This window comes from Notamacropus eugenii, chromosome 4, assembly GCF_028372415.1.
Source record: "Notamacropus eugenii isolate mMacEug1 chromosome 4, mMacEug1.pri_v2, whole genome shotgun sequence".
Taxonomy (NCBI): domain Eukaryota; kingdom Metazoa; phylum Chordata; class Mammalia; order Diprotodontia; family Macropodidae; genus Notamacropus; species Notamacropus eugenii.
Genome location: NC_092875.1, coordinates 86073060 through 86091696, shown reverse-complemented (window position 1 = coordinate 86091696; position 18637 = coordinate 86073060). Strand labels below are relative to the sequence as shown.

Here is an 18637-nt window from a genome sequence, read left to right as displayed (position 1 = left end):
AGCAGGCAGGAAAGAGAAGTCATTACAGACCATACCATAGCTAAGTATCACAGAAGATAGAGTGCAGGGCCTGGAGTCAGGAAGTCCTGAGATCAAATCTGAACTCAGACACTTACTAGCTGTGTGACCTTGGGCAAGTTACTTAACCTTGTTTGCCTCAGTTTCCTCATCTGTATAAAATGAGCTGAAGAAAGAAATAGCAAACGACCCCAGTATCTTTGCCAAGGAAACCCCAAATGGGGTCATGAAGAGTTAGACGCTACTGAAAACAACTAAACAACAATAGGCCATATCATGAAGTCAGGAGAACTGAGGGCCCAGGGTGACTACCAGCTTAAGGAAGGATATATGTAGAATTCACTAAAGTCCACTAAAAAGGGCTCCCATAGCCAGAATATCAAGTCTGGAGCTTGGTGGGGTGAGGTGTGGTCTGGGGCCATACCACAAGGTTTGGAGGAGGCTCTTTGTTGAGAAGTTTCAACAACAACTGTTGCAGCTTCTTTCGGAAATCAGTTCCCAGGTGGGGCATCATGTCTACCAGCATCATCATAACCTTGGTGCCATCTTCCCAGTTGGATTGCTCCAGGATCTTCAACAGCAATGTGGCCACACCCTCCACCGTGAAGCATTCTGGGTATGCCTTTCAAGTAGTAACAAAAGGGATTGAGGGAGAATTCAGGGGTACCAGGACCAGAAACCCAAGCCTGACCATAGCCCTTTGGGTTCCCAAAGACCCAGCACCAGTAACTGTATATGCCTGGTCCCCCTTCCAGCCAGATTTAGCTTCAAGACACAAGAAAGGAGACAAGAAAGACTGGAAACACATATCAGCATCTGGGGAGCTGATGAGGTCAAATTCCCATTGGGAAAGAAATTCTGGAGTCACAGTAACCTCATACACCAACTGTGCCTTCTCTCGCTCCTTCTCTTGTTCTTCCTCACGTTCCTTCTCACGAAGCCCTTCAGAGTCAAGAACCTCCTAGGATCACAGGGAAGGTAATCTGGTCTAAATATTAGCAGAGGCTTGACAACATTCTCTTATCTTTTATGTTCTATGTTCCTGTCCTACCCTGCCCTTACATGCACTGAAACTTTCAATGCCTTCAAGTCTCTTTATTGCAACTCTGTGAGATGGGCAGTGCACATATTATTGAATACCCACTTTTCTGGAAGACAGAAGCTGAAGTCAGAGAAGGGAAATGGCTTGTAAATAAGCCCTGAAATCAGAATTCTAACCTAGGTCTCTCCCAATTCTAGGCCCAGCAATCATTCCATCAAAACCTTCAGCAGCAACGTGGTCACACCCTCCCCTGTGAAGCATTCTGTCTATGCCTTTCAAGTAGTAACAAAAGGGACTGAGGAAGAATTCAGGTGGATCAGGATCAGAAACCCAAGTTTGACCCTTTGGGTCCCCAAAGAGCCAGCACCAGTAAACCTATGTGCCTGATCCCACTTCCAGCCAGATTTAACTTCAAGATAACACAAGAAAGGAGACAAAGGAAGACTGGGAACACATATCAGCATCTGGGGAGCTGATGAGACTAAATTCCCATTGGGAAAGAAATTCTGGGGTCACAGTAACCTCACACACCAACTGTGCCTTCTCTCGCTCCTTCTCTCGTTCCTCCTCACGTTCCTTCTCACGAAGCCTTTCAGAGTCAAGAACCTCCTAGGATCACAGGGAAGGTAATCTGGTCTAAATATTAGTAGCAGAGGCTTAACAACATTCTCTTATCTTCAGTGTTCTATGTTCCTGTCCTACCCTGCCCTTTACATTTACTGAAACCCTCAATGGTTCCCAATTCTCTTTTACTCTTAGATTTACTAGGCACTTTCCTTATAACAACTCTGTGAGATGGGGAGTGCACATGTTGATTACCCCCTTTTTCTGGAAGATGGAAATTGAACTCAGAGAAGAGAAATGGCTTTGCTAGGGTCAAATAGCTTATAAGTAAGTGCTAAAGTCAGAATTCTAACCTAGGTCTCTCCCAATTCTAGGTCCAGGGGTCTTTTTATTGTGGCCTTCAGCAGTATTGTGACCAGACCCTCCACTGTGAAGCATTCTGGGTATGTCTTTGAAGTAGTGGCAAGGGAACAGGGGCTCAGGGAGGATTTGGGGGCCAGGACCAGAAACCCAAGCTTGACCTTAGCCCTTTGGGTCCCCAAAGACCCAGTACCAGTAACTCTATATGCCTGGTCCCACTTCCAGCTAGATTTAGCTTCAAGACACAAGAAAGGAGACAAGGAAGCCTGGGAACACATATCAGCATCTGGGGAGCTAAAAAGGCATTCTAAGTGGGAAAGGAATTCTGGGGTCACAGTAACCTCAGGCACCAACTGGTCCTTCTCTCGTTCCTTCTCACGTTTCTTCTCACGAAGCCTTTCAAAGATCATGACCTCCTAGGATCACAGAGAAGGCAATCTGGTCTAAATATTAGTAGCAGAGGCTTGACAACATTCTCTTATCTTCAATGTTCTATGTTCCTGTCTTACCCTGCCCTAACATGCACTGAAACCCTCAATGGCTCCCAATTCTCTTTTGCTCTTAGGTTTACTAGGCACTTTCCTTATAACAACTCTGTGAGATGGGGAGTGCACATGCTGATTACCCCCTTTTTCTGGAAGATGGAAACTGAACTCAGAGGACAGAAATAGCTTTGTTAGGATAAAATAGCTTATAAGCAAGTGCTGAAGCCAGAATTCTAACTTAGGGTTCTCCCAATTCTAGGTCCAGGGGTCTTTTCATTAGGGCCTTCAGCAGTATTGTGACCAGACCCTCAACTGTGAAGCATTCTGGGTATGCCTTTGAAGTAGTGGCAAGGAAATAGGGGCTGAGGGAGGATTTGGGGACTAACACCAGAAACCCAAGCTTGACCTCAGCCCTTTGAGTCCCCAAAGATCCAGCACCAACAGCTCTATGTGTCTGACTCTCACTCCCTGCCAGGATCAGATTCAAGATATAAGGCAGGGGACAAGGATGCCTGGGAGGATCTATCACCATTTAGGGAGCTAAAGAGGCATTCTAAGTGGGAAAGGAATTCTGGGGTCACAATAACCTCAGGCACCAACTGTTCCTTCTCTCGTTCCTTCTGTTGTTGCTTCACATATGCCTTCGCACGAAGCCCTTCAGAGACAATAACCTCCTAGGATCACAGGGAAGGTAATCTGGTCTAAATATTAGCAGAGGCTTGACAACGTTCTCTTATCTCCTGCATTCTGTTCCTGTTCTACCCTGCCCTAACATGCACTGAAACCTTCAATGCCTTCCAAATCTCTTTATTGCAACTCTGTGAGATGGGCAGTGCACATATTATTGGTTGCCCACTTTTCTGGAAGATAGAAACTGAAGTCAGAGAAGGGAAATGGCTTGTAAGTAAGTGCTGAATCATGAATTCTAACCTAGGTCTCTCCTGATTCTAAACCTAGGGGTCTTTCCATCATTCCCCATGCTTCCCTTAGAAACCCCTAACCATAGAGTGTCATGTGGCAACCTCTGAGCATTTGGGGAAAACACACTGGGAGCATGTATCCTTTTTCCCTAAGGCATATTGAAGAGGAGAAACCCAGCAAAGAGACAGAGTTGGGATGGATAAGAAAAGTAGATTCGGGCCTAGTCTGGAAGCCTGTGAGGAAAGAAGGAGAATGCACTGATTCCAAGATCCTTTTGTTCTTTGTGCATTTGGTAAAGGGGATACGGGGGCAGAAGGGGAACAAGGGATGAATTTAGAGCTCATTAGGTGTCCTATGACCCCATGTGATTAAAGGTTATATCAGGAAGCCTCAACTATACCACAAGATTGGAGGAAGTTAGGCATCATACCAGGAGGTTAGAAACAATGAGGTAAGGAGTACCAGTGCCATGCCATTAGAGTAAAGGACATTTCACTTTCTTGGGACTGTACCACAAGGTTAGTAGGTATGGGGATGTGTGTATTACATTACATTATGACATTAGAGATTATTAGAATTGGGGAAGGGTACCATGTACCATGAGGTTGGAAAGGTTCCAGGGGTCCAGTTATACCACAAGGTTTAAGATTCCAAGAACTACCCCGAGATTTCTTGGCATGGAAAAGAGGAGTCAGGGGGCTAGGATCAGGGCTGAGAGAAGATTTGGGAAAGGGGTTAAGAACACTTTTCTTCCCTCCTTCATGCCACCCTCTGCCATGTACCTCAAGGTTGAAATCAGGAAAATATTTCTGGAACCACTCTTGATTCAACAAAGAGATGAGAAATTCGGGTATAGGTTGAGAGCCCTCAGCAAAAACATAGGTTGAGGCAGGGTCCCATGTTTCAGGAACTTCCATGGAGCTAAGGAATTCTTCTAATTGGGTGTGTAATTCCTGAGTCACAGAAACCTCAGGCACCACCTGTTCCTTCTCAAGTTCCTTCTCACTCTCCTCTTCATGAAGTTCTTCAGGGACAACAGTCTCCTAGGATCACAAGGAAGTTTGTCTGATTTAGTTCCCAGTCTCCATGAAAGGCACCAAGTGATAACTGGATTCTGTTTCATAGAATCTCCTCTAATATGTGGGACTCCAAGGAGAAAAGGGGTGGGGTATAACAGGAAGATGACTAGGAGGACGTAGTGGAAGGATATTAGGGTGGGTCTAAGAGACACAGCATGTAATGTCTTCTTGGGATGTTGAGGCCTAAATCTGGAGGTCTCAGAGAGATAAGAGTTCCTGGAAGAGGTTGAGAAGACCTAAGAGCAGGTCTGGGGGGAGTCCTAAGAGCTGTCTAAGGGTCCCAGGGGAGGTCCTGTGGGTCCCAGGGGCTATCTTAGGGTCCCAAGGGGAGGTCCTGTGGGTCTTAAGGGCTGTCTTAGGGTCCTAGCAGGAGGTCTTGTGAGTCCCAGGGGCTGTCCAGGAGTATCTAGGAAGTTGCAGGGAGGGTCCTGCGGGTTCCAATGGGGTAAGACAGGGTAAGACAGGGTCCCAGACCTGACTAAACTGAAAAATGGGTGTCTAGCCACCTACAGAGATTTTCTGTTGTAGAAGGCTTGAATCCAAATGAAGCACATGCTGGGTGGGACTGACTTCCAAACCCAAATTTTTCTTGAACCAGGCTTTCTCTTTCTTCTTACTTGTGCCCCATGGAAGCCACATTGTGTCCATCTCGCGCTAATCATAGACAGGAGAACATAAGATGGGTCACTCATGAGGAAGAGAATGCAGGGGTCATAGGAAAAGGGGAAACAGAGTTACAAGGACAGAAATGTCACATTAATGGCAACAAAAACCATAGGATGAGATCTTAGGAAGGGGAGAAACACACAAATGGGCTTGAGAGGAATTGGGGATGATCCCAAAAGGTCCCATGGATCAGGGTCAAGGGAATGAATGGTTTCAGAGACAGGGTTGAAAAGAATGAGAAAGATAGCAAAGATAGGAGTTGGAAAGAGGGCAGAATCCCAAGGAAGTCATAGGGATTGAAGGTATAATCCAATGAGTCTGTGTGTAAAGCATTATGCTACATGCTGGGGGAAAATGAAAAAAGAAAATTAAATCAAAAGAAAAAATGAAAAAGTCCCTACTCTCAAGGAGTTGACATTCTAGTTGGGGGTAGTGGAGTAGGGAAGGAAGGAATACAACATCCTAGCATCATATGATTATGGAATATGAGGCTCAGAAGAGACTTGAGGGGCTATATGGTCCAACCCAAAAGGAAACCCCACCACAATATTTCTGACAAGTAGACCTCTAAGTATAGAGGAACCCACCTCTCCTAGAGGCAAGCCATTCCATTTTTGGACAGTTCTCATTGCAAAGAAGTTGTTTTGTTTTGTTTCTCTCTCATATCATTATAGAACAGAGGAATTTTGCAACGCATGTCCCAAGGACCCCATAAGCCCTGTGGATTCACACAGATGGAGTGAGATCCTGGCAACTAACCATCTCATTCCCCTTCCATGATAGTTCTCCAAAAATATTTGAATATAGGTATGACATTCCTCTCACTCCCCACCTCCCCAAGTCTTCTCTTGTTGAGGCTAAATGTCCCAGTTCCTTCAACCAGGGACTCAAGGTCCTTCCCAATCCTGGTTACTCTCCTCTAAGTACCCTTTGGTTTCTCAATATTCATCCTTCCTAAACTGGTACCCAGAAATGAACATAATACTCCAATTGGAGTCTGACAGGACAGAAATCAAGGGAACTATCACCACCTTAAGCTTTGCCTCTGTTAATGAAACCCAAGATCACTTTTTTTTGGTCAGTCACATCAATATGGTGATTCATATTGAACCTGTGAACAACTAAAACTCAGATCTTTTGCACAGAAATTACTGTCTAGCTTGGATTTTCAAAGGTGACTTTTTTTAAGTTAAAGACTTTAAACTTAACCTAAGTGAAATTTGTTTTATTTAATTCAGTTTAATGCTTTAGCTGTCAAGATCTTTCTGCATCCTGACTGTCATCCAATGTGTTAGTCATCCCTTCTAGCTTGATGCCATCTCCAAATCTGATTAGCCTCATTGGGATGGGGACTTGAGGAATGAGAGTCACAGGAAGGGAAGGTGTAGAAATTGTGATCATCAGAGTCAAAGGTATGGGAGGTCATGGATAGAGGTTTAGGAGATGAGACAAAGGAAAAGCTGAGGAACATAAGGAAGAAAGGTCACAGGGGTTGTGATCAGTGGAAGGAGGCAGTCTCACATTTGGGGTGATGACAAGGATGGAAGTCATGGAAATGTTTTACCAGACTGAGGTTTACAGAGTTAAGGATCATCTGTCTCCATACCTCCAAGATTTCAAAGCTCTCTGACTTCAGAGTGACAAGTTCCCCAACTCCCTTCAAATCTGTCTTTTTCCATAGTTGCTGCATTGCCACTGAATTGGGGATGTGACCGGGGAATCGGATTGGTGAAGGCATCTACTAGAGAGAAAAAAAAAACCACAGCGTCAGAGGACCAGGAGATCATAAGTTTTGGAAGGCAAAGAAACCAGGGACTGACTTTCCAACTCAGCCCTACTGTGATAGTCTAAGAGAGGGGGAGACATGGCCTCGTCTTCACATAGTCTCTTGTGTGAGAGGAGAGACAGAACTCAGCCTTCATGAAGCACCTAGTTATCCTTTTGAACAGGAGAAAGTGAGACTGGTGACCTTGCACAGCCCTCTCTCACTCAAAACAAAGTCAAGTGCCAGTCATGTCATCATTTCTCTAATGTCATGATCTTCAAAAACTAAGGACGAACACAACCAGCTATCCTTGCTCTTAGAAACTCTTCAGTCTGTTTGTCCAGGCCTTGCTGGAGACATTGACCAGATTGTGGTTGAACTGATCTTAAAACATCTGCAAAGACAGGTTACTACTCACTCTGGGATGCATGGCTACCCCTGTATGGTACTGAGCTCCAGGATAAACTCTCATGAGAGTGACTAGAAAGGGGTCATGTCACCTGTAGCTGCAGTACCACCTATGGGATGGAAAGGCAAGTCAGTGAAGTCAGTGGGTACAATCTGGCTAAAGGAGGATCATTATCTGCTACACCCACAGGCCCCACAGCACAAAAGAATCACAGAAGAACAGGAACTTCACTCCCCTCCCAACCCTCAGAGCTTCCTCAGAGCTTGAAGGAAATGCAATAAGCATCTCATAAAAGTTCACACCTGAATAGGAATCCCTCTATCACAGGCCCAGCAAAAGTTCATCTTAACTTCTATTGTGCCAAGGTACAGTGGAAAGTGAACCCAGCTTTGAATGCTGGCTCTTCTACTAAGTGATCTGTGTGATTTTGGGCCCCTGGGTTTCAGTTTCTTCTTCTGTAAGATTAAGGGGTTGAACTAAATAATCTCTAAATCTCCTTCTAGTTCTAAATCTCATGATCCTGGAATGCCTCCTGGAATGGTGAACATGCCATTTCTGGAGGCAGCCTGCTGCCCTTGTGATTAGCACTAATGGTTAGGAAGCTACTCCGTATATAAAGCCAAAATTTCCCTTGTAGAACTCCCTCCTCTTTCCCTCCCTCATCTCTCATCATTGTTCCTATCTCTGCCCTCTAGGACCATGTTTAGAATCTTGTCCACATGGAAACCTGTCAAATTCTTCTCCAGGATACAGATGCCCACCAATACTGAATGACATAGTCGTTCATCCTCTTCATTCTGGTTTCCCTCCTGTTTTTATTAACCTCATGCATCACTTTGCCAGGGAGGTTAGCCTGAACTATGCTCAGGAAGCACAATGATGGAGAAGAGCCAAACAAACAGGAATGATGGTTCAGAGTCAAGATTGAGACATTCTGGGGTAACTATGGAGAGTGACCAGGAAATAGCCAGAGGCAATCTCCTGCCTGTACACTGGGCAGTCAATGGACAGACAGCCTAGTAACTGAAATGTGGGAAAAGTCAGGCAGGTAGAACAATGGAAGTGAACTCCACTTCCCTAGGGGAGAAGTAAAGACAGGATATCTCATTCATGTCTTATCCCCTCACAATGTAGCCCAGAAGAGGACATTGTATTTAAAAGATATGTAATAAATGTCTGCTCAATGAATGAAGGAATGGATAAATGAAGAGGGAAGTCCCATTTAGAGTTAGTCTGAGGGAGCTTCCCCCAGTTTTGTCATTCATGATGACTATGGTGGCTGTCCACCCACTGTCCACTGCAGGTGCTTAATAAATACTTTTTGTGTTCATAGGAACTGATATTTATATGATATTTGAAAGTCTGAAAATAGCTTTAAGGAAATGGCAAACTACTCCAGTGTCTTTGCCCAAAAAAACCCCCAAAGGTATCAAAAAGAGTTGTATATGACTGAAATGTCACAACAGCAAACCCTCTGAGGTAATTATCCTCATTTTACAGATAAAACTGAGGCTCAGAGAAGTTAAATAATTTGCTCATGGTCACAAAAGTAGTGAGTTCCAGAGGCAGGATTTGAGCCTAGACCCTTCTGATCCTCTGCTCAACTGGTCAACATGTACCTTTGTGCCAGGTACTACTCTAAGTGCTGGGGATATAATACAAATGAATCATTTTCTACTGAGGAGCTTACAACACATTAAAGCATCACTTGAGTTAAGCTCTGAAAGGACTAAGGGATTCTACGAAGTAGAGATTAGGAGGAAACACATTCCAGGCATAGGGAAGAAGCTGGGTCCTTAAAGACCTGGAGATGAGAGATGAAATGTCATGGATAAGAAATAATAAGAAGGGACATTTTGGCAAGACGACAGAATGCATGAAAGATAGTAATAAACAACAAAACTGGAAAGGCAGTCTAGAACTAGGTTGTGCCAGCTTTTAAATGCCAAATAGAGGAGTTCATCTTTGATCTTTGAGGTGACAGAAAGTCACAGGAGTTTACTGCAAAAGGGACTGATGGTCAGACCTGTGCTTTAGGAGAAACACTGGCAGTTGTGTGGAGGATGGACTGGAGATGAGAAAGGCTTGAAGGAGGAAGGCTATTGCAACAATACAAGTGACAGATGATAAAGGGCTGAACTCAGGGGTAGAAAGAAAGGGAAGGATATGAGATGCAGAAGAACTGACAAGACTTGGCAAACAAGTGTCCTGGTCACTATCTGTTGGATTTGTTAAATGGGCAACAGTGAGGCATTGAGGTTGATTCCAAGGTTGCAACCTAAGTGACCAGAAGGATGGTGATACCCTCACCAGAAACAGGGAAGTTTGGAATGAGTGGAGGAAAGTAATGGGTTCTGTTTTGGATATGCTGAGTTCGACATACCTATAGTATATCCAGTTCTACATATCCCTTAAATAAGTAATGCTAACCTGAAGTTCTGAGAAGAGAGGAGGGCTGGAAGGACTGGATATTTAGACCTTTAGGTCATCTGTATAGAGATAATCAAAACCATAAATATTGATGTGGTCAAGGAGAAAGAGTGTAGAAAGAAAAGAGGACCCAGGACATAGTGTTGGATTACAACCATGGTGAGAGATGGGTTTTCATGTGGAGAATGGTCCATCAGTAGAGACTGAGAACTAGTGGTCAAATGGGAAAGAGAGCCAGGAGAGAGCAGTGTCATGGAAACCCAGAGAAGAGCTAGTCTCCAGAAGGAGATAGTAGTCCACAAAAGAAGGGTGAAAATCTCTGTAGCAAAACTCCAGTGTAGCCAGAACCAGATTAAAATGAAATTGGGTAATATTAAGCAAAATAAGCAAAAATACAACACAACATAGTTAACGATGTTAAATAGTGGTTTACTTTTTAAAATTTTTTTTCATCTCATTAAATATTTCCCAATTATTTGTAAAACAATTTTAACTATCATTTTCAAAAATTTTGAGTTCCAAATTCTCTCCCTTCCTCTTGCCCCACCCCTCTTTGAGAAGGCAAACACTTTTATATCAATTATACAAGTTATGCAAAACATTTCCTTATTAGTCATAAAACACAGACAAAAAACAAAATAAGAAAAACAAAAAAGGGAAAAGTATGTTTCAATCTGTACTCAGAATTCTTCAGTTCTCTCTTTGGAGGTGGATAACATTTTTTATCATGAGTCCTTCAGAATTATCTCAGATCATTGTTTTCATCAAAGTAGCTAAGTCATTCACAGGTGATCATCATACAGCATTGGTGTTGTGTACAGTGTTCTCCTGATTCTGCTCATTTCACTTTGCATCAGTCCATGTAAGGTTTTCCAGGTTTTTCTGAAAGCATCCTATTTATCATTTCTTATGGCACATTATTATTATTATGGCACATTATTCTTATGAATACTATTGTATTCCATCACAATCGTATACCAAAACTTATTCAGCCTTTCCCCAATTGATGAACATCTCCTCAATGTCCAATTCTTTGCCACCACAAAAAAAAAGCTGCTATAAATGTTTTTATATAAAAAGGTCCTTTCCCCTTTTTCTTTGATCTCTTAGGGACACAGATCTACTCATGGAATTGCTGAATCAAAGAGCATGCACAGTTTTAGAGTTGTTTGGGTTTAGTTCCAGATTGTTTTCCAGAATGTTTGGACTAGTTCACAACTCCAGTTGGTTTCTAGGTCAATAGTCAGCTGGCAGGGATCCATTTCTATTTGAGTTTGAAACCACTGGTCTACAATGTTAAATGTTGCAGAGCTCAAGCAAGGAAGAATGATAAAAGGCCATTGGATTTGACAATTAAGAGATTATTGGTAACTTTGGAGAGAGTAGTTTCAATTGAAGTAATAAGATTGTTAACCAGACTGAAAAGTGTTGAATACATAAAATTTAAAAGTTTTTGTACAAATACAATGTCGCTAAGATTAGAAGGGAAATAGGTAATAAAAGTAAAAACTTTGCAATAAGTTTCTCCAATAAGTCTCATTTCCAAGATACATAGGGCAGTGATTCATATTTATAAGAATAAGTCATTCCCCAATAAATAAATGGTCAAAGGCATTTGGACAGGCAGTTTTCAAAGGAAGAAATCCAAGTTATCAATAGTAATATGGAAAATATATTTCAAATCACTAATAACAAGAGAAATGCAAATTAGAACAACTCCAAAGTTCTACTTCACACATATCAGATCAGCAAAGTGGACAAAAAAGGAAAACAAATTTGGAAGGGCTTTGGGAAAACAAGCACATTAATACAATTTTGGTGAAGCTGTGAATTGGCACAGTGATTCTGGAAAGCAACTTGAAACTATATCCAAAAAGTTAATAAACTGTGCATACCCTCTGACCCAGTGGTACTACACCGAGGCCTATACCTCAAAGAGATCAAAGAGGAGATTCTAAATGTACAAAAAATGTTTATAGCAGATATTTTTATAGTTGCAAAGAAGTGAAAAGGGGCAGCTAGATGGTGCAGTGGATAGAGTGATGGGTCTGGATTCAAGTTCCTGAATTCAACTCTGGTCTCAGACTCTTACAAAGCTGTGTGACCTTGAGCAAGTCACGTAACCCTGTTTGTCTCACTTTCCTCATCTTTCAAAAAAGCTGGAGAAGTAAATGGCAAAACATTCCAGTATCTTTGCCCAGAAAACTCCAAATGGGGTCACAAAGAGTTGGACAGGAGTGAAAACAACTCAACACTAAAGAAAGAGAAAATAAAAGGTTCTCCATCAACTAGGGAAAGGCTGAACAAATTATTGTATATAAACATAATAGAATAATATTGTGCTGTAAGAAAAGATACAGGGAACTGTTTCAGAGAAACTTGGGAAGATTTGTATGAACTGATACTAAGTGAGGTAAACAGAACCAGGAGAATTTCTATGACAACACCCTTATAGAGAAAAACAACTTTGAAAGACTTTAGAATTCTGATTAATACAATGACTCCTGACAGAGAAATCATGGACTAAAAATATGCAGAATGACACATTTTTGAACATAACCAATATAGGAATTTGTTTTGCTTAATTATAAATATTTGTTATAAGAATTTTGCTATTTTGTATCTTTTCTGGAAGGCAGGTAGGAAAGAAAACAAATGTTTGATGATTTAAAAGATAAAATGTAATTAAAAATGAAAAATGATGAGAAGTGAGAGAAGCTAAATTCAAGGTATGGGGATAGCTTTTTCTAAGAAAAAAATTTGAGGATATAATGATGGGAGAAATGATTGTAGGGCAATCTGCCAAAAGAGATGAGAGGGAATGGGACCATGAGATGAGAGAGAAGGGTCACCCAATCATCAGACTGGAGCAAAGGAGGAGAAAATGGGGGATGACATCAAGGGGTTTTGAGAGAAAATGTTGAGAAAAGGGAGCTTATGTGGAAGGACTTCAATTTTCTCTGGAAAGTATGAGGTGGGTCCTCAGCTAAAAAAAAGAGAGAGAGGAGGAGATAATAAGGGAGGCCAGAGGAAGGAAAAGATTTGGAACGTTTACTGTGGGCAGAAAACACCATGATCAATTAGACATTAGTTGTGGCAGGGCATTTATAAAACCCCATAGGTGAGGTGGGAAGTTGAAATCACTTACCCACTTGTTTTACCTGATCCCATACCCTAAAATCTTCCCCAAAACTGCAACCATGTGATCCAGATCTAATAAGATTCAAATGAATAGCAGGTCTAAACACTGTCTGAAGATGCCTCAGCTGTTAGCGGTTGGTCCTCTCTCCTCCCTCAGATTTCCTAGGTCTTTTAGAAAGTACAGAAAATTTAGGGTTGAACAGTTTAGGGACATGTCATACCAATAGATTGTCTGAAGTCCTTCTAAGTCTGGGGTTCTACCTTCTTGTATTCTGTACCCCTTTGGCAGTCTGGTGAAATCTGTGGACCCCTTCTCAGAATGTTTTTAAATGTTTAAACAAAATGCATAGGATTGCAAAGGAAACCAATTATATTGGAATAAGGACTTTTTTTTCCCACTTAAGTTCCTACGATCCCTCAAAAATCTATCCATGGGTCCCTGCTTAAGAATTCCTGTTCTAATGTCATACTGAAGAGGGGGTGGTGGATTGTGTAGAATGGGGCAGGGGTGGAGTTTGGTTTGTAAAGTGAAAGTCACCAGCTTTTGAAAAAGACACCAGCAGAACAAGAAGTCAGAAATAGATCAGCTTGCTGCGTGCACCTGAAATGAGTGTTGCTCTTTTGTTTTCAATAGGAACTTGCCTTCTCCTTTCCCTTTCCCTCCATCCCCTCCACCTTACTTAGAGGCAGCTAGGTGGTACAGTGGAAAAGTGTTAATTCTGGAGTCAGGAAGAGCTCAGTTCAAATCCATCCTCAAGATATTTACCATGTGACCCCGAACAAGTCACTCAAACCTCTGTTTGCCTCAGTTTCTTCAAATATAAAATGGGCAAAATAGTAGCACCTACCTCCCAAGATTATTGTGAGGACCAAATGAATTACTAATTGTTCAAGCGCTTAGCACAGTGTCTAATAATAGACAATAAACGTTTATTTCCTTCCCCATCATGGTGGTGTGAAACTGGAAGAAGTTGGCTAGAAGAATAAAGAACTCAAGAGGGCACTGATAAATGTCTCATATCTCAAATATATAGAGAAGAACTGAGTCAAATATATAATAATGTCATATGGTCAAAGGATATGAACAAGGCAACTGTGAATGACTTAGCTATTCTCAGCAATACAAAGATCCAAATCAATTCCGAAGGACTCATGATGAGAAATAACTATTCACCTCCAGACAAAGAACTGATATAATCTGAACGCAGATTGATAACTTTGTCTTTCTTGTTTTTTTGTCTGTTTCCCCCACCTACAACCTGACTAGTATGGAAATGTTCTACATGGTTGTACATGTATAATCCTTATCAAATAGCTTGCCTTCTCAATGATGGGAGAAGTGAGGGAGAATAGGAGAGAATTTGGAGCTCAAAATTGTAAAAATGATTAAAAAATATTTTACATGTAATTGGAAAAAATAAAATATTAAGTTTCAAAAGAAAGTGAACCAGGAGCACCACCTGCTGGCTAACACAAATATTGTGCGCCAGAGCAAGGGGCATCAAACTTATATAGAAACTGAGGCCATTACTCCATCTTGGAGGGCTGCAAATTGTCTTAGTCTTAAGATGTAATATTATCTATTTTTATTGCATTTTTCCTTTTGTAAAATACTTTCCAGTTACATTTTAATCTTGTTTGGGCCTCACCCTGGAGTGTCATAGGTCTGTGTGTTTGACATCTCCACTCTAAGAGTATCTCTGTTCCTTAGGAAGGAGACCATTCAAATTATACGTTGCCCTTGTGTGTGGGCACAGGTATTTACCTGTCTTTGCATGAAGAAATGTTAAGTTTTATGCTTAAGTTAAAAAAACTAACTTCATAAGTATAGGTGGGAAAGATTTTGTTAGAAAACACTTTGGGTGAAAAAAATTAACTGGGATTTAGGCTAATGAATTGAAGACTAATATGGGCCATGAGTGGGATGTTGCAAAAAAAAAAAAAAAAAGAGCTCTTTTGATTAGGTTGCATTGACTGGTACCGAGGGCAAAAAAAAGAGGTAAGTGTTAGTCCTGTTTTACTCTACCCTGGCCGCATCACAAGTCTTCTATTCAATTCTGGGTGCCATATTTTAGGAAGGTCATTGGGAGGCAGTATGTTGTTGTGGAAAGAGCATTGGATCTAGAGTCAGATGACCCAGGTTCAAATCCCAAACTCTAATTTAATTTACCAATTTGTGTAACCTCAGGCAAGTCACTTCACTGCCCTCAGTTTCCTCTTTGGTAATTTGAAAATGTTAGACTAACTGACCTCTGAGGTCCCTTCTAGCTCTAAATCTATGATCCTCTCAGAAGCCAAAGAACATTCAGAGGAGGGCAGTTAGGATGGGGAGGTGGACTGGGGAGACCAGGCCATATGGGAAAGGCAAGAAGAAACTGGGGACACTGAGCCTGGGGAAAAAGACTCTTGGCTGTCTTTAAGTGTTTGAAAGGCTATTATCCGCATATCGTATTAACTGTTCTTCTTGACCTCAGAGAGAACTAAAACAGTGAGGGAGGGGGTGGAAGGGAGAGTTGCAAAGATTCAGTGTAAGGAAAAATTGTGAAACAATTAGAGGTGGAATGGCAAAAGAGGTCTGCATAAAGAAGCTAGATGGCCACTTGTTGAGAATGTTGAAAAAGGGATTCCTCTTCATGTGTGGGCTGAACTAGTGAGTAAGTTAGTTACAATGTATTAAACACTATGTACCAGGCAAGGCAGCCAGGTGGTGAAGTGGATGGAGTGCTAGGTCTGGAGTCGGGAAGACTCATCTTTCCGCGTTTAACTCTGGCCTCAGACACTTACTAGCTCTGTGACCCTGAGCAAATCACTTAACTCTCTTTTGACTCAGTTTCTTCATCTGTCAAATGAGCTGGAGAAGGAAATAGCAAACTATTCTAGCATCTCTGCCTACAAAATCCCAAATGGGGTCACAAAGAGTCAGACACGACTGAAACAACTAAACAACAACAAATGTCCCAAGCAAAACAGTTCCTTGGCTCTGAGCATTTTCTTTAGCTATCCCACATCTGGAATGCTCTGCCTTTTCCACTCTGATACTGACCTCCCTGTCTACCTTTAAGTCCTAACCAAAATTCCAGTAGAAGTCTTTCCCAACCTCTCTTAGTTCTAGTGCCTTCCCCCTACTAATCATTATCTATTTATCCTGTATGTAGCTCCCTTTGTATATATTTGTTTGCATGTTATCTCCTCCATGAGACAGTAAGCTTCTTGAGGCAGAAACTGTCTTTTGCCTCTTTTTGTATCCCCAGTATTTAGGGGCAGCTAGGTGATGCAGTGGATAGAGCACCAGTGCAGGAGTCAGGAGGACCTGAGTTCAAATTTCACTTCAGACACTTGACACTCACTAGCTGTGTGACCTTGGGCAAGTCACTTAACCCCAACTGCTTCATCCTGGGTCATCTCCAGTCATCCTGATGACTATCTGGTCACTGGATTCAGATGGCTATGGAGGAGAAGTGAGGCTGGTGACCTGCACAGCCCTCCCTCACTCAGAACAAAGTCAAGTGCAAGTCATGTCATCATTTCTCTGATGGCATGGTCTTCTTTGGCAACGAAGGAGGAACACATATCCCAGTATTTAGTACAAAGCCTGGCACTTAGGTACCTAATAAATGTTTATTGAGGGACTTACTGGAAGTGTTTGTTTGGCCAGAAGAGGACTCTGGGAAGCCACTAAAGAGCCCCCCTTGCTTGGAAAACCCAGATGTCGGTGCTTCCCTCTCTGGTGACTCTACTCAGCCTCCTCTCTCCTCTCCTCCACTCTTCTCCCCTCTCCTTCCTCTCCTCTCCTCTCCTTTAGTATTGTACCCAGGGGAAGGCACACTCCAAGGCCAAAAGCTGCCTTTTTTCTTTTGTGTTTACTAGCTACATTTCTTGCTCAAAGACCAAGCCTTAAACCTAATTTACTCTGGAGCTCACAGACTGGACAACTAGTCCCCACCCATCTAGCATAGAGTCAATGTAATTACTAAATAGTAACTGTTTCTGTTTTATGCAGGAACCCTGAGGGTCTCCCCCTCCTAGTTTGTTTGTTTGGTTTTTTTGTTTTTTTTTTTGGATTAAAGGGGCCATCCCTTGAGCAACTACTTTAAAAAGCCTATTCATTGAATGGGTGTATCTCACTCAAAGTGAGAATGTAATAAGACCTTAGCCTGAACGGGCCAGGGTCTCACATGGCCATCTCCAGTCATTCTGATGAATATCAGGCCACTGGACCCTGATGGCTCAGGAGAAGAAAGTGAGGTTAGTGACTTTGCACAGCCCTCCTTCACTCAAATCAAAGTCAACTTCAAGTCATGTCATAATCTTGATGTCATGGTCTTCTTCAAGAACAGGGAAAAACACAAATGTTTATTGATTAATTAATTCTCCCTATCTCTATCACTCAGTAATCTCTCCAGCTTTGAGATTCATGCAATTCATATAGACCACACAATCAAAATCCTGGTAATTATTGTCTACAGACCTCCGGGTCACTTCCTTTCCTTTCTCAACAAGTTTAGTACCTGACTGACAATTTTTATCTCCTCTCCAACCCCTGCTCTTATATGAGGGGACTCCAACATGAATACTGGCTCTTCCTCAAACACCTTAACCACTCAGTTACTTCCCATGACCTACTCATCCACCCTGCCTTAGGCACACACAAAGAAAGTCCTACCTTTGATCATTTCCATCATCCACAAATGTACCATCTCCATGTTCAAGAATTATGAAATCCCCTTATCTGATCATAATCATCTGACTTTTCACCTTCTCCTCTGTCTTTCCATATACTCTTCTCTATACTCTTCTCCCACACTATGACTTCTAATCTCTCCACATCTCTGTACTGTCCCAAGACATCACTCCTGCATTAGTCACTCTTTTCTCTTTTCCCATCTTGACCCCTTGGTGAATCAGTTCAACTGTCCTCTTCTTCACCCTTGTACCCTGCCAAGCCTCAGTCTAGGATCATTCCCACCATCTGCCACTCTCATTCTATGCATGTGCTGCTGAATGAAGGTAGAGAAAATTGTGTAACTGTTCTGAATAGGACCACTAAAAACAATCTCACTTATAGAACCTCAACTGGGCCCTCACTGCCACTGGTTGGCTGTTGTGCTTCATTTTCAGAGGACCAAAATGACATCACTATGTTGGAGTCAAGGTACAATTTGTTGATTGTGGCTGATCAGACCAACACAAGCTCAGAAGGCTCTACCACAGGTCGGGTACAACTAGTCCACATGAATTTGCACTTCTCACATTTCTGTTCAACTACTGCAATTCTGCTTTGCTTATAGATCACAGTGTCTTCTTTGATCTGGGCACACCATGCTGGGTAGTCTTATGCTGGTGTCTCCCCAAAGTTCTTTAGATATATCTTAAAAGTGTCCTTGTATCACTGACTTCCAGTGTTTGTCTCTGTGAGCTCTCTGTAAAATAGTCTTTCAGGCAAACACGTTTGGCATTCAAACAATGTGGTCATCCCACTAGAGTTGCATTCTGCACAGTAGTTTGAATCTTTGGCAGTTTTGCTTGAGAAAGGACCTTAGTGACAGATATCTTATCTTCAGAATCTTCCTAAGATAATTCAAATGCTGGTTTAGAGGTGGTATACTTTCCAGGTTTCACAGGTATATAACAATGAAGCCAACACAGTGGCTCCATAGACCTTCAGTGTGGTAGACAGTCTAACACCTCTTCTCTCATACTTTCAGATTCCTAAACATTGAGCTAGCTCTTATAATGTGTGTATTAACCTCATTATCT

At 42.0% G+C, this 18637-nt stretch overlaps 1 protein-coding gene across 6 annotated transcripts in view; it reads right to left on the bottom strand.

Annotated features, from left to right (window-relative positions):
• Positions 1-18637, bottom strand: part of WDR97 (WD repeat domain 97) — a 79578-nt gene that overhangs the window by 28757 nt on the left and 32184 nt on the right. For 5 of the 6 annotated variants that reach the window (XM_072602671.1, XM_072602676.1, XM_072602673.1 and 2 more), the window contains 7 exons: positions 6742-6873; positions 4980-5123; positions 4173-4433; positions 2326-2400; positions 1592-1669; positions 893-979; positions 443-640 (listed from right to left, as the gene is read on the bottom strand). In XM_072602671.1, the coding sequence (XP_072458772.1) occupies positions 443-640; positions 893-979; positions 1592-1669; positions 2326-2400; positions 4173-4433; positions 4980-5123; positions 6742-6873 (975 nt within the window). The remainder of the gene's footprint in view (positions 1-442; positions 641-892; positions 980-1591; positions 1670-2325; positions 2401-4172; positions 4434-4979; positions 5124-6741; positions 6874-18637) is intronic. The other variant, XM_072602674.1, reaches the window with a different exon arrangement.